Here is a 22,518-nt window from a genome sequence, read left to right as displayed (position 1 = left end):
AGATGGATGTGGTATTAAATATATTTTTCAATCTTAGAACTGGCCATTGATATCAATAAGAACTTAAGAGAAAACTAAATTCAGAAAGTTGTGATTTCACCTAAGGTGAAGTTGATTTGTATGTAACAAGAAAATAGTCTTTAAAATGTGAAGAGGAAATGTTTAATATTACAGTAATTAAATGTATGTCAATAATTACAAAGTAGTCTCCTCTATTCATTAGGAGAGACCATGGAGGTTTTTACTTAAAAACATTAAGAACTATTCTAAGTTTGTATGAAAATAATTGAATTTGAATTTGGGACATGTAGGTGGCTCAGGAGGTTAAGTGTCTGCCTTTCAGCTCAGGTCATGATTGTACTTGATGTGGGATGGATCCCACATCAGGCTCTAAAAAAAATGGAAATAAAAGAGTCGAATTCTCTTTGTCTTCATTTTTCACTAAGTTCAACTTGAATTCCTCTACTTAGCCTTTTAGTGAGCTTTAGCCCAGAAATGTCTCTTTCTTTCTTTTTCTTTTTTTAATAAAATCACCATTCAGATTCCCTATTAGTTACCAGTGTATTGATGTTAAATAATATACTGTGGCCCCAAAACCCTGATGTGCACAGACATCTTTTCAACTAATATTGTCAAAAAAAAATCTTGTCAGCTGCTCTCAAATTCCAAACACGTCTCTGCTCTGTAAAACAGGCTGGGATGGGTTTAGGGGTTAAACAAAAGCCTATGAGATTACCACTGTGTTCATCTCCTTTGGTTGGCAGCATAAGGCAACATAAAATGCCAACAGTCAATGATCCAAATAAATCATGGATGAGGGAGGGCCTGGGATGGCTGCAGGTCAGTTCTCCAAATTTGTTCTATTATGACATCCTTCCTTTAAAGTTGCTTCTTTACAGTTTTCAGAATAAAATGACACAGGTGGATGGAAAAATTCTGAAGGTACTGAAGTCAATTAGCTAAGGAAAATGATAGACAATCCTCCTGAAGACAAAATAAAGTATTTCATTGTGATATCTTGAAACATGTAATCATTCAAAAGCAATTAACTTCACTTGTTAACTTCAAGAGTAAAGGCAGCTTTTATTTTCACAGTTCTAGATATTGTTAGAATTGCACACTAGGAGGGGGAAAGAATTGAACCCTAAAATGGTGCAATTAACTACTTTCATTTGGCAAATGCTCAACAAACTGCCATGAAGCTATCATAAAGTGGAAGTCATCTCTAAAAGAATATTCATTTCTAGAAGATATTCCCTCTGCCCATTTAGGAGGTTAAAAGGCAATTAGATAGCTGTCATGGTAATAGTGGACCTTTCTGAAAATGTTGATACAGCAGCTGACAAGTTGCCCTCAATGTTGGACCCCAGAAAGCCAAACTCAGGGACATATAACTGTCTGTGTGTAGTCTCTTCTAAAATAACTGGAGGAAAGAGAGAGAGAGGAAGGAAGGAAGGAAGGAAGGAAGGAAGGAAGAGAATTTCCTCCCCAGTTTTCCGTAGTACATTTCCAAGGCTCTGAATCAAAATCTCCCAACTTCGTTGAGTTCAAGTCCTGGTGGTTTGTCACTTCTTGAAGGTCTGCGAGAGTAGAGGGGGCAGAGGGGATTAAATTTAGTTGTTTTACTTTCCTACTTCAGCATGTAACCAAGACACAATCTCGTTTGATAGAGAAATACCACCTTTGTGTAAAGGACAGCTTTCCAGGTACAAGAAAAAGACTGACCTTGCTCCAATCAGTGGGCGTACTGTAAAGCTTCTGACTCTTCATTTTTCTTCCCTACCTTGGATTTCGGGGGAAGCAACTGTTTTCCTCAATAAATTCAAATCCATGTTTACGGGCCCAAATTCCCTGTGTTCCTTTAAACTCCTGAACAGCTAGTACCCTTACTTAGCTTGAGCAAGGTTTTCAAAAACTGGTTCAAGTACGGGTGATTGAGAAATTTGAAAAGAAAGCAGCCTTAGGCAACTGGCATAACATTCGCTTGTCTTTGTTGGAAACGTGGATTGTCACCGCTCCTGTAATCCTCTTCAAACATAACTACCATCTTGCTGAACCTCGCTGGATGCGAAGAGGTTGTCGTTATTTTCTCCTGAATTTGTGGGAAAACCAAAGTTCCCCTGGTCCCATGGTCAAAGTCAAGTTAAAATATCAAGTGATGGGTAGAGGGGATAGGAGGTACCCCCTGGAAAGTGAGCCAGGACAAGAATGGAGATGCTAAGCCCTCTCTAGGGGCGCGATCAGGCGCTCAGGTCCCAGCGATTTAACCACGCGGTACTGCGGGCAGCCTGTCATGACGCGGAGCCTGGGTAGCGCGGAAAGGAGTGCGCTGCGGCGAAGGACGCTCAGTCCCCCGGGAGATGCTCTAGCTGGAGGAAGCCAAAGTAGAAACTTTGTATTCACAGATAGACAGAGGACCTGTGCAGAAGGGGAGAGTGTGACCCTCCGTAGTAGCGCCAACTGGCCATCATCTGTCTTGGGCGCGGCGGCTGCGTGGGAACCTCCGCTCCGCTCAGATTGACTCCGAGAGCGCGGGCCCGCGGAGCCTGAACCAGGTGCGGGGCAGGGCGGAGCGGCCCTCCGCAGCTCCCGCGCGCCTAAGGCAGCGAGGAAGACTCGGACCTACAATACCACTTCCCGTCTCCGGGAGGGCACATTGTGGCTCTTTGGATGAAGGTTCGCTCTTTAGCCTCCAGAGAAAACAAAGGCGACTCCTCTGAAACACCCTGGGCGTGAGGGTTGAGTTGGGGGCGGGAAGGGTGTTCTGCTCCACTCGTGAACCTAGATCGCCAAAGGCTCTAGGAGCCGGCCCAGCTCAGCAGGAGGCAATATGGACCCTGAAAAGGCTTGCATAAAACTGGACTGAGTGGTGTCTTTGTTTTGTTTTCATTTATTTTAACTTTCTTTAAAGTCGACATTGTACTTAAACTCTTCGGTCGCTCGGGACACCGCACCATTTATTTATAAACCGAACTGAGACTTGGAGCCTTTACGCATTTATTACTCTGGCAAAACCAAAACCTCAACCTGGAAACAATTTGTCATAAATATTCACGTTTTGAAGACAGATATATCTTTAAGGGTTCATTTGTTGGCAGTTTTACAACCTGGGAATCGATGTCAGAATTTTTGTTGTTTTTAAACTGGGTAATAACTGGAGTTCGTGATGCACGCTGCCTTGTCCTTGGTTCTGGGCTCTCAGTGTTCCCCAGTTCTGCCCCCGCCGCCCTCTCAAGTGAGGCCCACCACTACTTCTGTAATGCCCTTTCCACCCCGTGATCCAGTCACACCGACAGTGTTGTCTCCATCCATCCCTAAACTTGCGGGACGGAGGACTCCACTGTGAAACCCTGCTCCTCAGGAACTGTGTTGGGAGTGGGGAGTGCTTCGGAAGGATGAAGCGCGTCGCGGGAAGCCCTTTCGAGCCAGGAGAGCGCTCGGCAGGAAAGAGAACAGCGATGTATGTTTCACAATTGAAACTCAACCTTTCAACCGTCTAAAATAAAACACAAAATCGCAGCTCCCGTTTTACTGTTTGAAGAGGCAGCAAAAGTCCTCTCGGACTTCCTGCATTCCCCAATGACTCCTCTTTCAGTCAATAAGTCCTCGTCCCAAAAAGTTGCCGTAACTTAAAAGGACTTCAGGCCGAGGAGACCCGTGGCTGCAAGGGATTGGGTAGGGCCTCCTGGACTCCTCGAAAGCAGCTCTCACCGGGAGCCGCCGGAGGCAAGGAGCGAACAGCGCAGATGTTGCAAGTTTGGGTGGAGGACTTCCAAGAGAAAGTGTCAGGATCGAACGCTAAAGAGGCAGGAGGGTCGGACCCCAGAGAGCGGAATTGAGGTGTGGAGGGCGGCGGTGGGCGGGCTGGGTCGGAGGAGGCGCATCAGGGCGGTCATTACCGGCTTCAGCCTTTGCCATTTCCCCGCAGAGGAAGCTCCTACGCGCCCCGCCGGAGTCTCCCGACTCCCTCGACTTCCTGACTGAGGTGACACGGATAACCTAGGGGATTCCTGGGGAGCGCGGTGTTCCTCCCGGCCCTCACCAGAAGCCGAGAGCAGATAATCTGCCCCACCTGGCCACCCCCGGACTCACACACTCTCAACCCTCCAGTCTGAGGCCGGGGCTCTCCCACAAGACCTTTGCCACCACGCATCAAACTTCTTTCTCTCCCCAAGTGCGAGAACCCCCACTTTCCCCCCTCCTGCACTCTTCCCTCCCTCTCTGCCTTTTCTGTCTCTGTTGGTTTGCTTCCCTGTCCAGCTTTAGCCTGGGAATCCTGCTTCTCTTGGTGCGAAGCCTCGGGGCTCAGGCTCTGAGTTGAGCAGTTCACCGCACGCTTGGCTACCAGCTCGCAGCCGGGCAGCCGGGGGAAACACGCCGGTAGCCCCTCGGGCCCAGTCCCTGGCTCCCCATTGGCCCCCCGGTCCCCGCCCCCTCTGCGGCCCGGAGTGGCGTCAGCACGCCAGTCCAGCGTGGGGTTTAAATGCCCACTAGCGGGAGCCCGGGCGCTTCCATCCCGGAGCGCGGTCTGGGTTGAAATTGCCGGGGTGGGAGGGGAGCCTGCGAGCGGGATCCCGAGCCGCTGAGCGCGCTGGCCACCGCTCCGCCGCCGATGACTCGGGAGCTCGGGTCCAAGCGCCGCCCGTGCAGCATCACTGCGCTCCACCGACCCAGAGTTGATGAAAAAACACTTACCCGTCTTCGCAGCGGAGAGCCATGAGCTGTCTGGATGTTATGTACCAAGTCTACGGTCCTCCCCAGCCTTACTTTGCAGCCACCTACACCCCCTACCACCAGGTAAGTGTCTCTCCCGGGGCCGGGACCTTGGAGACGGATGGTGCGCCCCTGCTTCCTGGAGCACCGCCTGCACCCCGGGGTCCAGCGCAACTCCGCACTGGTCCGGGGCGTCCTACCAGCGGCGGGAGCCCGGGGGATGCGGGATCGCGGGCGCTGCCACACGATAGGTTGAGCTTGTCCACTTGCTCTCTCGGGAAGGCAGCTAAACCCTGCTAATGCGTGCCCGGTGCTTCCGGGGAACGATCACACGAGGATCGCGCGAGCGATCTGTCGAACTCCACAGATTCTTCGGTGCGCGCGAGGGGAGATGAGAGCAAAGCTCGCGCAGGGAAAACCAAACTTTGGTCTCAAAGGTGAGAGTGACGAGAACAAAAGCAAAGGCCGGTCTCTTTCTGTCTAAAGTACAAAGGCCTGCGTTCTCACCCCTGCAAGTTTATCTAAGGAGTAACATTTTTCCGTTTCAGTTCTCAAAAGATCAGGCCAATTAATTCCGGAAACAGAGAATTCGTTACAAAGAGAACTGCGTGAAAGCGTGGGTTTTATAATCTTTGCTCTGCAAAGTTCTGGGGACTGCTATTGGGGTGCAATTGACCTGGCGGGTGCGAGCGTCGGAGATAGTATTTCGCCTTTCTAGAGCCTGCGTGGCTGCATCAGGCTCTCCTGTCGTCCACCAAGAAGACCCCTTACCCCGTTTCAACAAACTCTTGAAGTTTCGATTATTTCAATTCCTCTCTTCTCCGGGCTGAATCTGGTAGATCCGTTTTTCTTTCCGCGTCTGCCGATATTGTCGAAACGGAAGACCGTAGTCCAGTAAGAGAATAAGATCACACACCCAGGGAGATTTAGGAGTTGGGAGCAGGTTCCAAAGTGAGGGCCTGGACTCCTCCTGTTCAAGAGAGACTGAAATACATCCCACCCTCCCCCGACCCGTCCAAGTTTTTGCCAAATTTGACTGCGAATTCAGAATGTCCATTCGAAAACTTCCTGATGCATTAATGATGGCACATGTAGGTTTTGCTTTTTGCCTTTTCTTTTTACGCCCCTGCCCCTTTTAAACTTTCCATCTAGGACTTTGTTTAGTCTCACGATGTTAATTTAGGGAATCAACAGAGTCCCTCATTATAAGCCAAGCGGGGAATGTGGTGAAGTGGCGATACTTACCACTAAGTAACTCCAGTCTTTTGATTTCAGCGTCTGAGATGGCTCCTTCCCAGGCTGGCACTATTGCAAGGAGGAGAGATGGGTTGGTTTTCTGTTTGGTCCTTTCTCCTCCCCGACCCTGGACCAACCCAACCTATGCCATTCAGTTCTCTGCTCGTTTTTTGTGTGATCAGCCTGCTTCAAGACCACCTCCGCCCGCATAAATGTCTTAACCCGGCATTCAGTCTATTGCTCATTTCTAAGAAAATATTTCAGCAGCTACATTTGGTTTTTAAAATTACTACAAGACGTCCACAATTTGCCAATCCTTACAGCCAAGATCATCTTCGTTCCTTGTTATTTCCTCAATGTGCCCAGAGATGGTGAGGGTCGAAATGCTCATAGTCCTCTGGTTTTTTTCTTATTCAAAAGAAGAGTTCTTTAAAAACTGAGATAGACTTTTAAGTGGACAGTTTATGGGCGACCAGAGAAATATCAGCTTGCGTTTATTCACATAATCCATATCAGAATGTTACGCCACATTTTTACCCCACTGGATTCTTTCCTAAATGGAACTATCTCTGACCTCTGTAGCAGTTCTTCCTTAACATTTCTGTCTGCAATGGAGTGGATTTTGGCATTTTCGTGCTCTCTCAGGACAATGCTTAAATCCTGCATCGTGTGCATCTGCCCTGGAATCTTAGGCAGGGGACAGTCAGGCCCTAACTGGACTTGGGTGCCCTTTATCCCTGGAGCCTGATTTTAAAAATATATCTGCCCCAAGCCTGGCTCTGTGGTTAAACTCCGCTCCTATCCTGGCATCTTCTGGGACTTTCCCCCTACCATCTTCAGAGAGCTTTCCCTGTGGCCTGGCTGCAAGTCTGGGGAGATGGAGACACCAAGAAGGGCAGTTGGCCGCTCATGGAGCACAGGGCTTAGAGCCTGGATGCCAGTTTTCCCCCTGGATACCTTAGGATCTGAGGGAGTGACGTGGGAACCCAATTTGCCATCTCTTTTGAAATTGACCTCTCTGTTCTTTCTCTCTTGGAGCAGAAACTAGCCTATTACTCCAAAATGCAGGAAGCCCAAGAGTGCACCGCCAGCCCCAGCAACAGCACGGGCAGTGGCAGCTCCTCCTTTTCCAGCCAAACTCCAGCCAGTATCAAAGAGGAAGAAGGCAGCCCAGAGAAAGAGCGCCCACCTGAGGCCGAGTACATCAACTCCCGCTGCGTCCTCTTCACCTATTTCCAGGGGGACATCAGCTCTGTGGTGGACGAGCACTTCAGTAGGGCCCTGAGCCAGCCTAGCAGCTATTCCCCGAGCTGTACAAGCAGCAAAGCACCCAGGAGCTCCGGGCCCTGGCGGGGTGAGTGAAAGGCCCACTTCTAAGGGCAGATACAGAGCCCTCTAGGCCTGGGCCCACCTAGGAATGGCAGCCAAAAGAATACTAGGTGTCAGAGAGGAGGTGAGGACAGGGCTTGTGGAGAGGGTAGGTAAAAGGAAGGAAGAGGGGGAAAATCTCTCCTTTGAAGAGGCAGAGCAGAGCAGTGACCTACAAAAACCACTAGCCTTGGAACTGAGAGACCTGCGTTTTCCCACGGGCCCTGCATATCCTAGCAATATGACCTTGGGCAAGTCTTTTAACCCTTTTGAGGTCACTCTATTTACCGGTCTTCAAAATTAGAATAATATCACCCTCTTAACTGTACCTGGAGATGGCTGTCTGGCAAATAGAAAAATGTATGTAAAAGTGCTGTGAGAATGTGAAGCTTCCAGCATTGTCCCAAGCCACAAGGAAGGTCTTCACCTACAACGACCTCCAGGGTGCTTAGCAGTTCCTGAAAATTTGCCTAGAGGAAAAAGTCCTAGATTCCACTGGAAGCAAAACCTGCTGATGAATGTCTCTTAAAATGTATGTATGTATGCTTTTTGCCAGGCTTCAGCTGCTTAGCAAAACTTGATGCAGAAAATGTCTTTCAGTAAGCAAGTAAAGTACCAAAGAAATAAAAATTTAGGTACAGCCAAAACATCTCTAAGGGTTTTCCCCAAACACATCCCCTCTTTATTGTTCTACCCTTCTCTCAAAGCACTGCTTTATCTAGCCCGGAACAATGATTTATTGGTCAAGTCAACTAAATCTCCCTTCTTTTCTGAAATCTCAATCTCCTTTTAGTCCCGGGGCAAGGGTGGGGGTAACTATTTTGGGGTAAGCTTTCTCACTAAACTTAATTTTTGATGTGTTGTACTAAGATGAGAAATGAGGATTTTGTAAAAAGAAAACAAATATTACATTGGGGTGGGGGGAATGACAACCTCACCCTCCCTTTTTCTCTTAAGAGTGTCTGACAGTTTGTGCCTAAACAAGATCCCAGATCATTAGTTTGGAATACAGAACATTCTTTTTATTCTCCAGTTGCCCAAATATTTTTAACAGGAAGACTGTTTGCTACTTAGAATGCATTTTCAACACATTTTTAATTCTCTAGTATGCGGGACAGATGCCTTCCCTAGAGGAGGTCCTGGATCAAGACCCCAGGCATTATATATCTTTCTTTCCCTCCCTTTCCACTAAACACAATAAATTTGATCTAAATGCTGTTGTTCTTTTAAAATGCTTCCCAGGGCTAGGGGTCAGCAGTGATAACCATAAGAATTATTATAATATTATTATTATTATTCCTGGCTTCCACACAAATATTACTAATTAAAACTTTAAAGATCTTCCCTTTGTGTCCCTCTGCAAATAATACAACTGCTCCATTAATATGTCCAGTTTATTCTTTCGCTTGAGTTCTTGGAAAAAAATATTTGAAAGGTTTCTAGAAAGGAGGCTAATAATAGCAAGACTTTGAAATATGTCGATGGACTTCCAGTCTATCAGAGGCCTTGGAGGGGCACATTTTCTGGAGCAGGGGAGGCTGAAACGCGAGAGCGGGCAGTGAAATCGCTAGGCGGCTGACCAAGAGTGGGAAGAGGTATCTTTAGCTTGGGAAGAGGATGCGGGCTGGTGGGACAGGGAGGCCGCGTCTACTCCGAGGCCGCCGGGGCCGAACAACCTGGAGTCGGAGGAAGCTCCCTGCGCCCCAAAACTGGAACTGGAGGGAGTGTCTCTCCTTTCTTCCTCTCCCAATCTGTCCTGGGGTTTCCGCACTGGAGACGCGTCTGCAAACTCCGAGGAAGCGGTCCTCCTTCCCAAAGGGTTTCCCCTATTTTGCGGTGCCTCAACCTCGTATTCGCAGGCTGCGGCACCCCCAGAAAGGCGCCGCTCCCGAGGCCGGGCTACAGGTCCTCTCCCCGCCGCGGCTTTCCCGCCTGTCGCCGGCCCGGAGCGTTCAGCTTTCCCGCGGTGCGGGGTTGGCGTTTCCATCTCCTCCGCGGTGACGCGCTCCTCTCTTCCTTTCCTCCCCTCCGCCTCGCCGGCCTGCAGACGGCTCCTTCCCGATGAGCCAGCGCAGCTTCCCCGCCTCCTTCTGGAACAGCGCGTATCAGGCACCGGTGCCCGCGCCGCTGGGCAGCCCGCTGGCCGCCGCGCACTCGGAGCTGCCGTTCGCCGCCGCAGACCCCTACTCACCGGCCGCGCTGCACAGTCATCTGCACCAGGGTGCGGCCGAGCCCTGGCACCACGCGCATCCACACCACGCGCACCCGCACCCGCACCACCCGTACGCGCTGGGCAGCGCTCTCGGCGCCCAGGCTGCCGCCTACCCGCGGCCCGCCGCGGTGCACGAGGTCTACGCGCCTCACTTCGACCCGCGCTACGGGCCGCTGCTGATGCCCGCAGCCTCAGGGCGCCCGGCCCGCCTCGCGCCCGCCCCGGCGCCGGCGCCCGGCAGCCCGCCCTGCGAGCTCTCCGCCAAGGGCGAGCCGACCGGCGCCGCGTGGGCCGCGCCCGGAGGACCTTTCGCCAGCCCCGCGGGGGACGTGGCCCAGGGTCTGGGACTCAGCGTGGACTCAGGTAAGCGGGAAAGGGAGCTTGGTCTCCCCGGACCCCTCCTGCCCTGTGTCCGACCCTGGGCTGAGCCCCGGATCCCCCTTAGTTCTCCTTGGAGACCCCAGTGACATTTCGGCCCAAAGGTCTGCATGTCAGGGTTGCGCTTCAGCAGGCAGATGACCCACTGTCGTCGGTGTGGGCAGAAAGAGAAAGAAAGACACTGCCCTAACCTGGCTAGTAGATACAATAGATGATTTTTTTTCCCCCAAATTTAAATAAGCAAGCAAGCAAACAAACAAACAGTTAAAACGGTTCTAGCTCTGCGCTGTTCAATTCTGTAAGCGCTAGCCACACGAACCTGCTGAGCACTTCAAATGTGGCTAGGAAGAATTGGGATGTGCTGTACACGCATAATACACACTGAATTTCAAAACTGTACAAGGAAAAAATGTACAATTCATCTCACTAATATTTATGTTGACTGCATGTTGGAATACTTTCGACACATTGCATATTAACATATTGGGTTAAATAAAATATATTACTAAGATGAATTCTCACCTGGTTCTTTTTACTTTTTTTCCAATGTGGCTGCTAGAAATTTTAGAATTATGCCTGCGGCTCCCATTGTGGTTTTATTGGACAGCGCTGATCTAGAGTACCTAGAGCTAGAAGTGTAGTTCAAAATCTTTTCCAGCTTGGGGGGTGGAAAGGTATTGTGTCCTAGTGACAATTTTAAGGAAAGAAAAATGTGCTTCTGATATCAAACTAATTACCAAGTTAAATAGGTCTCTTAAAATGTAAAAATTAAAGAGAACGTGGTTTCAGTGACTATATTGAGTTTCTGGCTTAACGAGTTGAAAATGAAAAGTACATTCTTCTGCTTCCTTTATTTTTAGGGCATAACCAAAAAATGGTTTATACTATAAACATAATCATTGGCTTGTAGTCTTGCCCACGCGCCCTTTCTTCAGGTGAAGATTTGACATTTCTGTTGGCTTGGCTTTTACTTTCATTCATGCCCTTTAAGTGAATTCTGTGACATTCACAATAAAACAGTGGTGTTTGTCTTTCTCTTTCCTTAAATACCTGTGCCTTCCTGCCCCCAACCCCTTCTCCGTCCCTCTATATTTCTCCTCTCCCTCTTTCTCTCTCTTTCTTTTGTTTTCTCTCTGTTTTCAGGTTTCCAGCGTCAGGACAAAAGCAAGGATCTGCACTGGTTTTAGACTGCCCACCTTGTTCCCTGTAGGTCTCTGACTAGTGCCAATTGCTGATGCTCAGAGCTGAAATCGAGTGGGTTTGTAATGGCTTCTGATCTTGGTTTGCAGCTCGTCGTTATTCCCTCTGTGGCACATCCCTCCTGAGCTGATCTGATGGCCCCGGGTTTCCCCTTCCCTTTCCCTTCTGACCAGCCACGGAGGTTCAGCATCTGGGCCTCCTACTTCATGGATGAGGATGTGGGGGAAGGCAGAGACTTCAGACATCTCCACGTGTTGGGAAAACCAAAACATGCATCTTCAGAAACTTTGTCTAACTCGATTCCTTCTGCGGAAAGAGCAGATCCAAAGACTCTGACTCATATTTAATGACTTTGGGGCAAATCACTGGAAATACCTGTGGTGAACTCACTTAGGTGATATGTTGTCTTAAGTTTTCTTGGAAAGAGGAGAAAAAAAGAGACTTTCTGGTGTGAATATTTTCTATGCTGATGTGAATTATGTCATTAAGTAGTGTGACCATCGCTCTCCTGATGTCTGTATCCTCACATTTAAAATGTATTTGTATTTGCATTGAAGACTGTGGTAGAGAAGTAAAAGAGGCCAATCCCTTCTTCCTCACCTCAAGGCCTCCAGCTCCCTTTGTGCCCACTCTCTCTCTGCAACACCCACTCCAGACACAAAAAGACACACTCTTTTCCTTTGGACTGTGAACATGGAAGCCTCAGCCTAAATGTGAGTGGCAAGTGGCTTATCTGGAGCCATCTGCCCAAGTCTTACTGAAATGCAGCTGTTGTAGGACAACTGTTGAAAACTCCAGAAATACATCGACCAAGGTGGCACTTCCCAGTGTTTGGCACAACAATTGCAATTGCACTGGATCTATTGTGTGTGTGTGTGTGTGTGTGTGTGTGTATCATATTTTTTATGGGGAACATTTTACGATGAAAGAAGAAACCTTTCTCTGCCTTCTCTCCTACAAATTCCATCTCTCCTTTCATCCTCCTCTGGATGGGGGCGGGTGGGAGCCAGAGAAGCAGCAAGAAACCCAAACTGTCTCCATGAAGAAGAACCAAAAATCAACATAAGGGAAAGAAATGTCCACAGAGTCTCTAATACCTCATATATTCCTCTCAGTCTCTGTGGTTACCATTTGGTCACTTTTGTTTTGGCACAGGGGAAGGCGTCTGTGCGTGGGCAAAGCTGAAGGTGATGAGGAAGAAGAAATGAACAGTAAAGATGTCTCTTTACTACAGGGTCGTTGTGTTATTTCATGAAAAGAAAATAAATGTCTTAGTCTTTCTTGAGTAGAATAAAATAATTTATAGTAGTACAATCTGATGTCATAACTAATACTACTTTATGTATATACTGCTTCTTGTTTTTCCAAAGTGTTTGCTATTCTGTGAAAGCCATTAACCCTTTTCCACTTGACATCAACCTTGGGAATGAGAAGTTAGGTATCCCATCTCTGTTTCACAAATGAGAAAATTGTGGCCCAGAGCTTACCTGTCACATTTATTATTCTCCGGAAGAGAATTACTGTTGCTTCTTCCATTCTAGACTCTTAAGACAGAAGTCAGTTAAAAAGCATTTTTGAAGCATTCGTTATATTACAGTTTAACAAGGTAGGCTAAGAAAACAAACTTACTATGAGGCAAGAAAAAAGAAAGAGGAGAGAGAGAGATTGAGATTTAGGAAATTAGGGGTCTGTTCTCTTAATTTTCTCTTGATGCCAAAATTGTATTCATTCACTGAAATGCCTGAAAGAAATATTTTGTGTCATGTTCAAATTGCCCTTCTAGACTGTTAAAGCATAAAAATATTAGTTCAAATCTTGACCTTCATTATAACATGAGAAACAAATACAGTTTTTCTTGGATAATAGTCTTAAGAGTCAGAGACGGTAAGGGACCTTACTCGGAGTATGGCTCAGTGGAGGTCGCCATCCCCTCGTTCTATCATCTAGGCAGGTGTGTAGTAGATTATGACTATTATGAGAACCTGTTTATGGTCTTGCTTCTATGGAAGGTACCCGATGATTTTGCTGCATTAGATGTGACAGCGCTCGTAATAACTGATGTTAATTGCTTCTCGGGGACTGGTCTGAGGGCTTCGTATGCAGGTTAACTCACTTAAGTCTCACAGCAATTCCATGTGTATTTACTATAACAATCCCCTTCTTACCCATGAGATAACCAAGGCTCTCAGGGGAGAAATAGTTTGCCTAGTCCACAGCCAGTGAGTGGCAGAGCCAGAATGCCAACCCAGGCCACCCTCGTGCAGAGACTGCGTGCGCTGTTACCCACCATACAGGCTACTTGACCTCTTCTGATTCATCTTGGGAGGCTCAACTTCGGGTTTACTTTCTCCTCCACAGTAGATGAAGAAGGACCAGGAAAGAGGCAGGGCAGCAAAGGCTGACATACCATAGACCTTACGGAATCCCTGGTCTCCAAGGAACTATCATAGGGCATTTTCACACCTCTTCATCAAATGATACTATCTATAGACCATTCAGTCAGATGCACATTTCCATTCTTCTCCAGGAGGGAATAATTACTGCTTCTCTTATTAATTCATTTCAGTATTTAGCAGACTTCACTGCCCTGAAGCTCTTCACACCCAACCGACTGAGTAATGTAAGAGTTAGCCTGAGGTTTGGACACTGAAGCAATAACTAAAATTAACTCTGGACTTCTCAGTGGATTTTTTTAATCCATGTTCCATTGGCACAGATCACCAGTATATACAAGCATAAATAAAATGCATTAAGTCCCAGCTCGCTTTGGAGAATTTGACGCTGAGTATGCCATTGAGGATGAAAGCACGTGGTGTGTTCTTTGCAGGACATTGTCTCTAGACAGTCCCCACTGGGAGACACTGTGCCCATGCTCCACGGTGTTAGCACTCTCAGGATCTCTGCTCAGAACCCACAGGGAGCATTTGCCCAGCCACAAGGTCCTGACTCCCAAAACCTCTCCCCTGAGCTGCATCTGACCTGAATATCAGGTTGCAGGTGAGGAGACTCATTCACTGGAACTGGCCTTTGGGGCAGTCCTAACCAGACCATCCAGACTGCTGAGCCGGGCTCCAGCGGCCTGGCACGCGGGGTACTCGGATGACAGCATTTCTCTCCATGTTAGACATTCCCCGAGTAGAAACGCAAGATGTCCTTGATGTCCAAGGTGTAATGATTCTGTCTGTGTCATAAAAGCATTGGAGAGAACTTGGGTGAATTAAAAATCCTAACAGACATGCTTTAGCCCCCCCCCCCAAATTCATGCAAAATACAAATTCCTATGTCCGTCTTGTAATACGCATGAAATGGTGCAGATTAAAGAAGGCCCTGGTCGTTGATAAAAGGACGTTCAAGGGAATGAAAGATGACACAGGGAAAGCCCAACATGACGTTTTCACATGTGTTCTATCTGTTTGGGGGGCCTGAGAGAAAGATAAGCTTCTCCTCTACTCATCCCCACTGGCACTGGTGGCCTCCTCATGCAGTGTTCCCTGTGTGCTTGGCCTCAGCTGAGGGAGAGGTGATGAAAAGGGGAGAGACAGCTCTCCGCCACCAAGTAATCCTTCTGCCGATTGCCTTCTGGCTGAGAACTCAGTCACCCAACTTCAGGGAACTCTATCTGTTCTACTCCTTTAGTTTAAAAGGACTTGCCATCCTGTCTCATTTCCCCTTTGAAGTTCTATTTCAATGTGTGGCAAATTCTAGCAATGATTTAAGATTGAGTTGAGCCTGGATGGGAAGGAAGGCAGAGGTGGTAAAGGTTAGGAGTTGGATCCCCCGAAGGGAAGCTTCTCCTGCCACTCTTTCTGTGTAAGTACTGCTCCTTCTGTGCCCTTTTTATCAGAGGAAACAACTCTTAAGATCATTTTAACCTCCAATTTGCTCAGAATCATAAAACCTAGGTTTAGGTGGAGTCACCCATACCCTTTTTATCAAAATAAATAGGATTTTTTTTTTTTAATACTAAGGGACTAATCACTTTGGGGTTGGAGGAGATTAAAAAAAAGACTTAGACAAACTGCTTTTCATATAAATGTTATGTCTATAAATTGCATTTTCAATGTAATTCCTACAATGTCAAAGCATGAAAAGAAAATTGAAAGATATCTAAAAGACTTTAAAATTAAATGAAACCAAAAAAATAGGATTCCTTTATAAAATTTTCTTAACATTCTGTTGACAAGATGCTTGCAAATAATTTACATTTTGATCATACTTATTAAAGTCCGAATTCCATATAGTCCACATTCCTGGCAAGGTTTTTAGGATTTATTATTATTCATTATCTATTACATAACCCAAAAATTTGGAGTGAAGGAATAAATGTCCTGAAGACAGTATCATTATTAGATTTGCTGCATGTACATTACTGAAGTTTTGACATTTACACAAGCAATGGGGTTAAGCAAATGTAAATTTCACATTTCTCAACACCAGCTTTCCCTCATCTTTCATGAATAAATGAAACTCTAATAATATAAATCTGGTACCTCACAATAAAATCCATCTATAGATCTCTTTCTCTCCCTCTCTCTATCTCTATCTTTGATGCAAGCCTAAAGGGAAATCAGAGACATGGTACCCTCAGACAGGCACAGACACAAATGATTATTCTCACTTGACAGACCAACTGTACCGCTCTTTCCTTGTATTTCACTCCAGCCCCAGAGGGCTGGATCAGGAAAGAGACACTTGATAGCTGCTGGTTCCGTGGTTGAAATATTTGTGAAGTTAACGCATAATCTGAAAGCAGAAGCTAATAAATTATAGGGTGCTAATTGGAGCTGGAGTGGAGCTGTCAATCATGTTATCCTAAACACAGAGAGACCCTCTTACCCTAAAAAGGCAAAGCAGCCTTCAGGAACAGCTCCCAGTTGTTTGCAGCCTTGACCTGTACTCCAGCAGAAACATGGAGTTCAGGCAGCATGGACTCTGGCAGAGTCGCCAGAGGCGGTTCTGCTAACCCAAGCTCACTTTAAGAAGAGAGACGGATTCTCTTTGAGGGGAAAGAGCAGAATATTTTTACTAAAGAATTACTGTTTTTGAGAAACATTCTGTTTACAGAAATAAATATATCGAATTTACTAGAATAATTATTGCTTTGGTAAAACGTTACCCTTTATTTGGAAATTTTCACTTTAAAAAAACAAGTTTAACTCAATGAGAGAAAAAACCAAAAGTCTCCTCAATACTGTCATGTCTACCTCAAGTTATATTATCTCTCTGAGTTTTTTGACGTACTCTTACGGTACCAATCTCCTTTAGAACAAAGACAAGATGTCCAAATTCCCACTGCCTTACTGGAATTCATTTATTTCCCCCTAGAAAAGCAACAGCAGCATATTTCTTATTCCTTTGTTTTGTTCTTCTAAACTCCTAGGACTCTCTGATTCTACTTATCTTCCACTGTGTCAAATGGCTGACATGGCTTTGTTCAAACTATCCTTTTCTGTTCCATTTCCTATCAACACTGTAATTATTACACATGCATTATGTAATTAATACATGCTAGAAAATTTCAGTTAAAGGTAAACCCAACTTTTGGGAAACAAAACTAAAGAGTTAAAATATTTTGATTCTTAATCAATATTTGCATGACTCTGATGACCAAGTTACTAGGCAGAAATTGTTACCCAACATTTATGCTTTGGTCTCATTTGTATTTACAACTAGTAAAATACTCTCATAATTTGGAAATTTCTTTAGCATACTTCGAATAAAAATAGTTCTCACTCAGGAGAAGCAAATCACGTATCTTAAAATTCTACACACACAATGGCTCAAAACAACGATTCTATTTGATGGGGATGTCATAAGTTCGTTTATTTTCTGGCTAATTCTCACTGCTACAGGCTTGCCCTTATTTTTGGCAACTCTATAACTGGCCCTGTGCCAATAACAGCACTATCAAGAAATGAGATGGAAAACAAAAATACATATTTTGTTGTTGTTGCTGTTTATTTTCACTAGGTATAATCTTATTTCTTTCTTCTTCATCTGCCACATTTTACCCAATATGTAATGCATCCCAGAAAATAATGGATACTTTTTCATCTAGTATCATATGACATTTTTTAATATTGTACCTGCTTTTTTAATGGAAGTTTCTGATATCTTTGGAAGCACTGCTGAAAAGTTCTGTATTATTAGTGTTATCCCACCTTGCTTGGTGAAGTGTGAAATCCTGTTTTTACTTCCGACAATTTCTCTTCCATACGCAGAAACTGATAGAAAGACATTAACAGACTTTTGGTAAGAAACACAGGGAATATAGCTTATGATACTCGTTCTTATTCAAAGATTCCTAAAAATATTTTTTTTGCTTGCACTTTTTTAAAAGAGTAAAAAAAGAGTCTCAGGAAATGTCAGATTTATATCCTGAGGGAAAACCGCAATGAAGGTGTATTTCATTGGAAATGGTGAGAAGGAAAATTAGTCACAATTTTATACTTAACCATTCCAAACTATGTAGTTAATAATAATAACAATAAAAACTTGATAATACTGATACCTTCATCTAGCATTGGTGTTTGAGATGTCTGTTTATTTGATGTCCAGGGAATGGTGTTATTATAAATAAAACTGAATAATTAAAAAAAATCTAACTCTAGCTAAGCCTCATTCACCACTGATATATAATATTCTTTAGCCCTTTAACTGGATACCAAATACATTGAGGAGGTTTTTCACCAATTATTGTGAAAAACACAGATAAAATACTGCATTAGTGTTTTATATATTATGTGCAAACCAATTTAAAAATATAAGTTGAGCTGAGGTTTGGGTTAAAAGTTAAAAGAAAAACTCTCTGGAAGCATGCTTTGGTAAAGAAAATTGTCTTATTAAAAGGAGTGGGGAGGGGTTCTCCACTTTTAGTGGGAGGCAGTGAGTGTCAAATATCATTTTTCTGCACTTGTATCCCACTCCTTGTGCTCAAGACATCACTTCAACAATTGGCCTCTCTTCCTGCGTCATCAGTTTGCCCACTCTGCTGGGTCATTCCCACTAATATAAAACAGCCTGCAATATTCCTGCCTTTAAAAACAAAAAACAAAACCAAACTCTCTTGACCTCTCTCCTTCCAGTTGCTTCTGTTTCTTTTAAATGACAAAATGCATTACAGGAGTCATCTTCTTGCTCTCTCCATTTATGTATCCATTTTCCTTTTATCCTCCCTAATTTAGCTTCCACTACACACACACTTGTCATGGCCATTGGTTATCTCTGTGTGTCTAAGCCCAAGGATCAGTTCTCAGTATTCCTTGTATCTGTCTCATCAGTTGGGGGATACCTCCATTAAGATCCTCTGATAAGCAGATGCCAAGACACATACTGTGTACTGGCAGCCTTACCAATATGTTCTAGTAAAGAACTGAATTACAGTTCTATTCGGTTTAACTCATGGTATGCAAGTCATTCTCTGGGATCCATGCAGTTTCTGAAGGAGTTCTGGTGAATTAAATGGAGATATGATTGAAGTCATGAACTCTACAATGTTTAGCTCTTTAATGATGGCACTAACCATTGTTATAAAACCCCTGGGTTTTAATGTTATGGTTGACTTTGTTTTGAAATGGTTAGGGGAGGGGAAGGAGGAGGGCAGCAATTTCAGATGTTTACACTTGGCCTGACACCTGTTAGGGAGAGAAGGGACGATTGAGGGGGAAGAGCCTCAGATTACAGTGCAATTCTGGGAAAGTCTCAGCCCGACCAAAAGGGAGCCTCCAAGTCAAAATGGCCTGTTAGTAGCCAATAATATCCACTCGGGTAGGTATGGCCCATTTCTAGTACCTCTTTGCATTCAGTCATTGGAAGGAAATGGCCCAAGGGAAGCATAACCTGGCATAAATGTCATAGTAGATCTGAAAATACAGCAGCTGGAGATGTCAATTAGCCATGCTCCCCACAGCAGGTGCTCTAGAAAGATGATCTAAACAGCACACCTCTGTGTCCACCACAGGGGACCATATAATTTATAGTCTGAACAAGATCAGTTTTAAGTGTGAAAGGGGCACTGGTAGTAATCCAGGACAAAGGCATAAACTGGGACAATCCTGGGCAAAGTGGTGTATATGGCTACCTTGCCTGTCAATCATATTTGACACAGTTCATAATTCCATCCTTCTTCAAACATCTTGTTCACTTGGTTTCCAGGTTTCTACTCTCTTGTTCTTCATACTGCTTTTCTGAGCCCTCCTTCTCAATCTTTGCTAGTGTTTCCTTAGCTCCCTAATATCTAAACACGGAGTGACTCTGGCCTCATGCTTAGATGTTCTCTGTTATTTATAGGCAGACCTGGTTGAGCTGAGCCCATCTCATGGGTAGTCTCAGCCTTCTGTCCATATGGAAAACCCTTCAGCCTGAAGCCTGGTCCTTCCTCCCTTTCCAAATCCACACTTAGCGTCTCCCCAAAGATATCTAACAACCATCCGAAAACTAATATCCTAAGGATGCCTGGGTGGCTCAGCCAGTTAAGCTTCTGCCTTTGGCTCAGGTCATGATCCCAGGGTCCTGGGATCAAGTCTCACATCAGGCTCCTTGCTCACCGGGGAGTCAGCTTCTCCCTCTGTTCTTCCTCCTGCTTGTGCTTCCTTTACATCTCTCTCAAATAAATAAATAAAATCTTAAAAAAAAAAACCCTAATATCCCAAACTGAAACTTTCATTGCCACCCTGCCTCTCAACATGAATCATCTCTCCTGTCTTCTGCATCTGAGTAAGTGATAACTTCCATTCTTCCCACTGCTCAGTTTAAAATCTTAATCTTTCTTCTCTCACACCCCATACTTAATTTGTCAGCACAATCTCCCAAAAAACCTCAGAATCAACCACTTTCATCACTTCCACCACTGTTTCACCACTTTCACTGCCAACCCACCATCATCTCTTGTCTGGTTGATCGTAATAGCATCTAGTTGATGCTCTTGCTTCTCTCTTAGGCCCACTCTACTCTCAGGCTCCTCTCCACAAAGCTGGAATGATCCTTTCAAAACCCAAGTCACATCATATCTCTTGTTTGTTCAAAACTCTGGTGTTTTCCCATCATCCTCCTGAGAGCCTACAATGGCCCATATGATGTAACTGCCACTACCACTCTCCCCTCTTTCAATTTTCTCCTGACCGTGTGCTCTTCCTTTCACAGACTAGGTATACTTCCATCTCAGAGAGGGCTTTTGAACTTTCTTTTCCTTCTACCACAAATTCATATGACTACTTTTTAAAATTCATTTCAGGTCTTCACTAAATATCTCTTCATTGGTCTGACCTTCCCTGGCAATTGAACATAAAATAACAACGGTCCTCACTCTCTCTCTCTCTCTGTCTCTAGCTATGCCTCATCCCCTGATTCTTATTTCTTTTTTTTTTAATATAATTTTTTATTTTTTATAAACATATATTTTTATCCCCAGGGGTACAGGTCTGTGAATCACCAGGTTTACACACTTCACAGCACTCACCAAAACACATACCCTCCCCAATGTCCATAATACCACCCTCTTCTCCCAAACCCCCTCCCCCCAGCAACCCTCAGTTTGTTTTGTGAGATTAAGAGTCACTTATGGTTTATCTCCCTCCCAATCCCATCTTCTTTCATTTATTCTTCTCGTACCCACTTAAGCCCCCATGTTGCATCACCACTTCCTCATATCAGGGAGATCATATGATAGTTGTCTTTCTCCGCTTGACTTATTTCGCTAAGCATGATACGCTCTAGTTCTATCCATGTTGTCGCAAATGGCAAGATTTCATTTCTTTTGATGGCTGCATAGTATTCCATTGTGTATATATACCACATCTTCTTGATCCATTCATCTGTTGATGGACTTCTAGGTTCTTTCCATAGTTTGGCTATTGTGGACATTGCTGCTATAAACATTCGAGTACACGTGCCCCTTTGGATCACTACGTTTGTATCTTTAGGGTAAATACCCAATAGTGCAATTGCTGGGTCATAGGGCAGTTCTATTTTCAACATTTTGAGGAACCTCCATGCTGCTTTCCAGAGAGGTTGCACCAGCTTGCATTCCCTGATTCTTATTTCTATTAATACTCAGCGTCCTCTGACACATCATATATATGTTTGTCACTTAGATATATTGAGTAGATATTTTTTAAGTTCTTGTTTACAGGAGGAATGTTCTAGATTTGGGGACTATGCTCAAAGATGGACCAAATATGTAATTCTCTGCATAATGACAAAAAAATGAACTTTTCAAAGACAAATGTGGAAAAGTTAGAATGTGGTCTACTGCAGCTATGGAGGTTTGGCTCAGAACATCTATTCTGATTTTCTTCTGTCTTGACTTCCCTTTCCTGTGGAGAGCAGAAAGCTAAAACAAACATTTCCCCAATTCATGTTCAGCTGGTGATCCAAGTTTGACTCAGGTTCTATATCAGACACAAACTCATGAGACTTGAAATTTGAACTGAGATAAATGGGATGATGGGCATGTATTTTATCAATAGGTATTATACCAAAGGTGGTATAGTTCTGCAGCCAAACTCTATCTCTGAGGCTTATTGATTTGGCAGAAATGGCTTCTAGCTACTAGAAAAGGTGGCATCATGTGGGACCCTGAAGCTTCCTAATTTTGCACATGAGGTTCCTGATTGGAGCACAGTGGTGCTGTTCCAGGACCAGTAACTATAGCTAATTTACCAGCTCTGACTGAGGCAGCCCTATATTTATATACATAACAAGGGATGTCTCCTGATTTGACAAGATCATGGCAGGAGAAGCAGCTCCTTTGGCAGCCTGGTTCTACAGTATAGACTTGAAAACAGATTCTGGAATTTCACCCTCAGATTTCTAATCAGCTATCTCAGTAATTCTGGAAAGCTATCTGACAGACTATAATAAATTCTTTTATTCAAATTGTCTAGAGTGGAATCTGTTCTCTGCATCAGAATATTGACAAATATGAAACCCCAAAAAGAATATACTGAATACAGAAAAAGATGTTTTTAAATGGTATTTTTAAGTAAATCAAGTAATTGATTGAATAATAATAATTGATCCTGAGAGTAGGTTTCCTGCTGTGACTTCTCTTTTTTTCACTCCCAGTTATTTTCTGCTTCTTCATTCTATTCCTCTCTGTTGCTTTGCCATTCAGAGAAAGGGTAAAAGTAGACTATACAGTCAGCTACAATATCTGCAAGGAAATATTCTTTTGAAATGCAATGTTATATTTTTAATTTGCATTTTTGATCCTCCTCAATATGGTACAAGATCTCTGTTCAAATCAAACTTATTCCCCATTTTATCGTCTCTTAGATTTTTCTTTTCTCTTAGATTTTTCTTTTCCTTAAAAAAATTTTTTTCCTTAAAAAAATGCTTACTGCTAAACTTGCTTCCTTTTGTTCCTCATTTCCTTTTTTCTTTTGAAAAATTATGTTTTTGTTTAAAAATAT

General features: G+C 44.5%; 1 protein-coding gene across 2 annotated transcripts; it reads left to right on the top strand.

Annotated features, from left to right (window-relative positions):
* Positions 1 to 4,508: 4,508 nt before the first annotated feature.
* On the top strand, positions 4,509 to 12,418 carry VGLL2 (vestigial like family member 2). 2 transcript variants are annotated; one of them, XM_004740076.2, is made up of 5 exons: positions 4,509 to 4,797; positions 6,991 to 7,303; positions 9,365 to 9,892; positions 11,051 to 11,113; positions 11,197 to 12,418. In XM_004740076.2, exons 1-4 carry the CDS (start codon positions 4,717 to 4,719, stop codon positions 11,092 to 11,094), a joined length of 966 nt encoding a protein of 321 aa, XP_004740133.1. In that variant the 5' UTR covers positions 4,509 to 4,716; the 3' UTR covers positions 11,095 to 11,113; positions 11,197 to 12,418. The 2 variants fall into 2 exon arrangements, with proteins under 2 accessions (XP_004740133.1, XP_004740134.1); XM_004740077.2 differs by lacking the exon at positions 11,051 to 11,113.
* The last annotated feature ends 10,100 nt before the right edge of the window (positions 12,419 to 22,518 follow it).

This window comes from Mustela putorius, unplaced genomic scaffold, assembly GCF_011764305.1.
Source record: "Mustela putorius furo isolate JIRA1106 unplaced genomic scaffold, ASM1176430v1.1 tig00003983_pilon_pilon_pilon, whole genome shotgun sequence".
Taxonomy (NCBI): Eukaryota; Metazoa; Chordata; class Mammalia; order Carnivora; family Mustelidae; genus Mustela; species Mustela putorius.
The sequence above is the reverse complement of the archived record's forward strand: the minus strand, read 5'-3'. Positions and strand labels throughout refer to the sequence as shown.

Coding starts and splice junctions, on each gene's coding strand:
- VGLL2 (XM_004740076.2), top strand. CDS start 4,717: ATGAGCTGTCTGGATGTTATGTACCAAGTCTACGGTCCTCCCCAGCCT. Junction 7,304..9,364: donor GAGCTCCGGGCCCTGGCGGG/GTGAGTGAAAGG, acceptor GCCGGCCTGCAG/ACGGCTCCTTCCCGATGAGC. Junction 9,893..11,050: donor GGGACTCAGCGTGGACTCAG/GTAAGCGGGAAA, acceptor CTCTGTTTTCAG/GTTTCCAGCGTCAGGACAAA.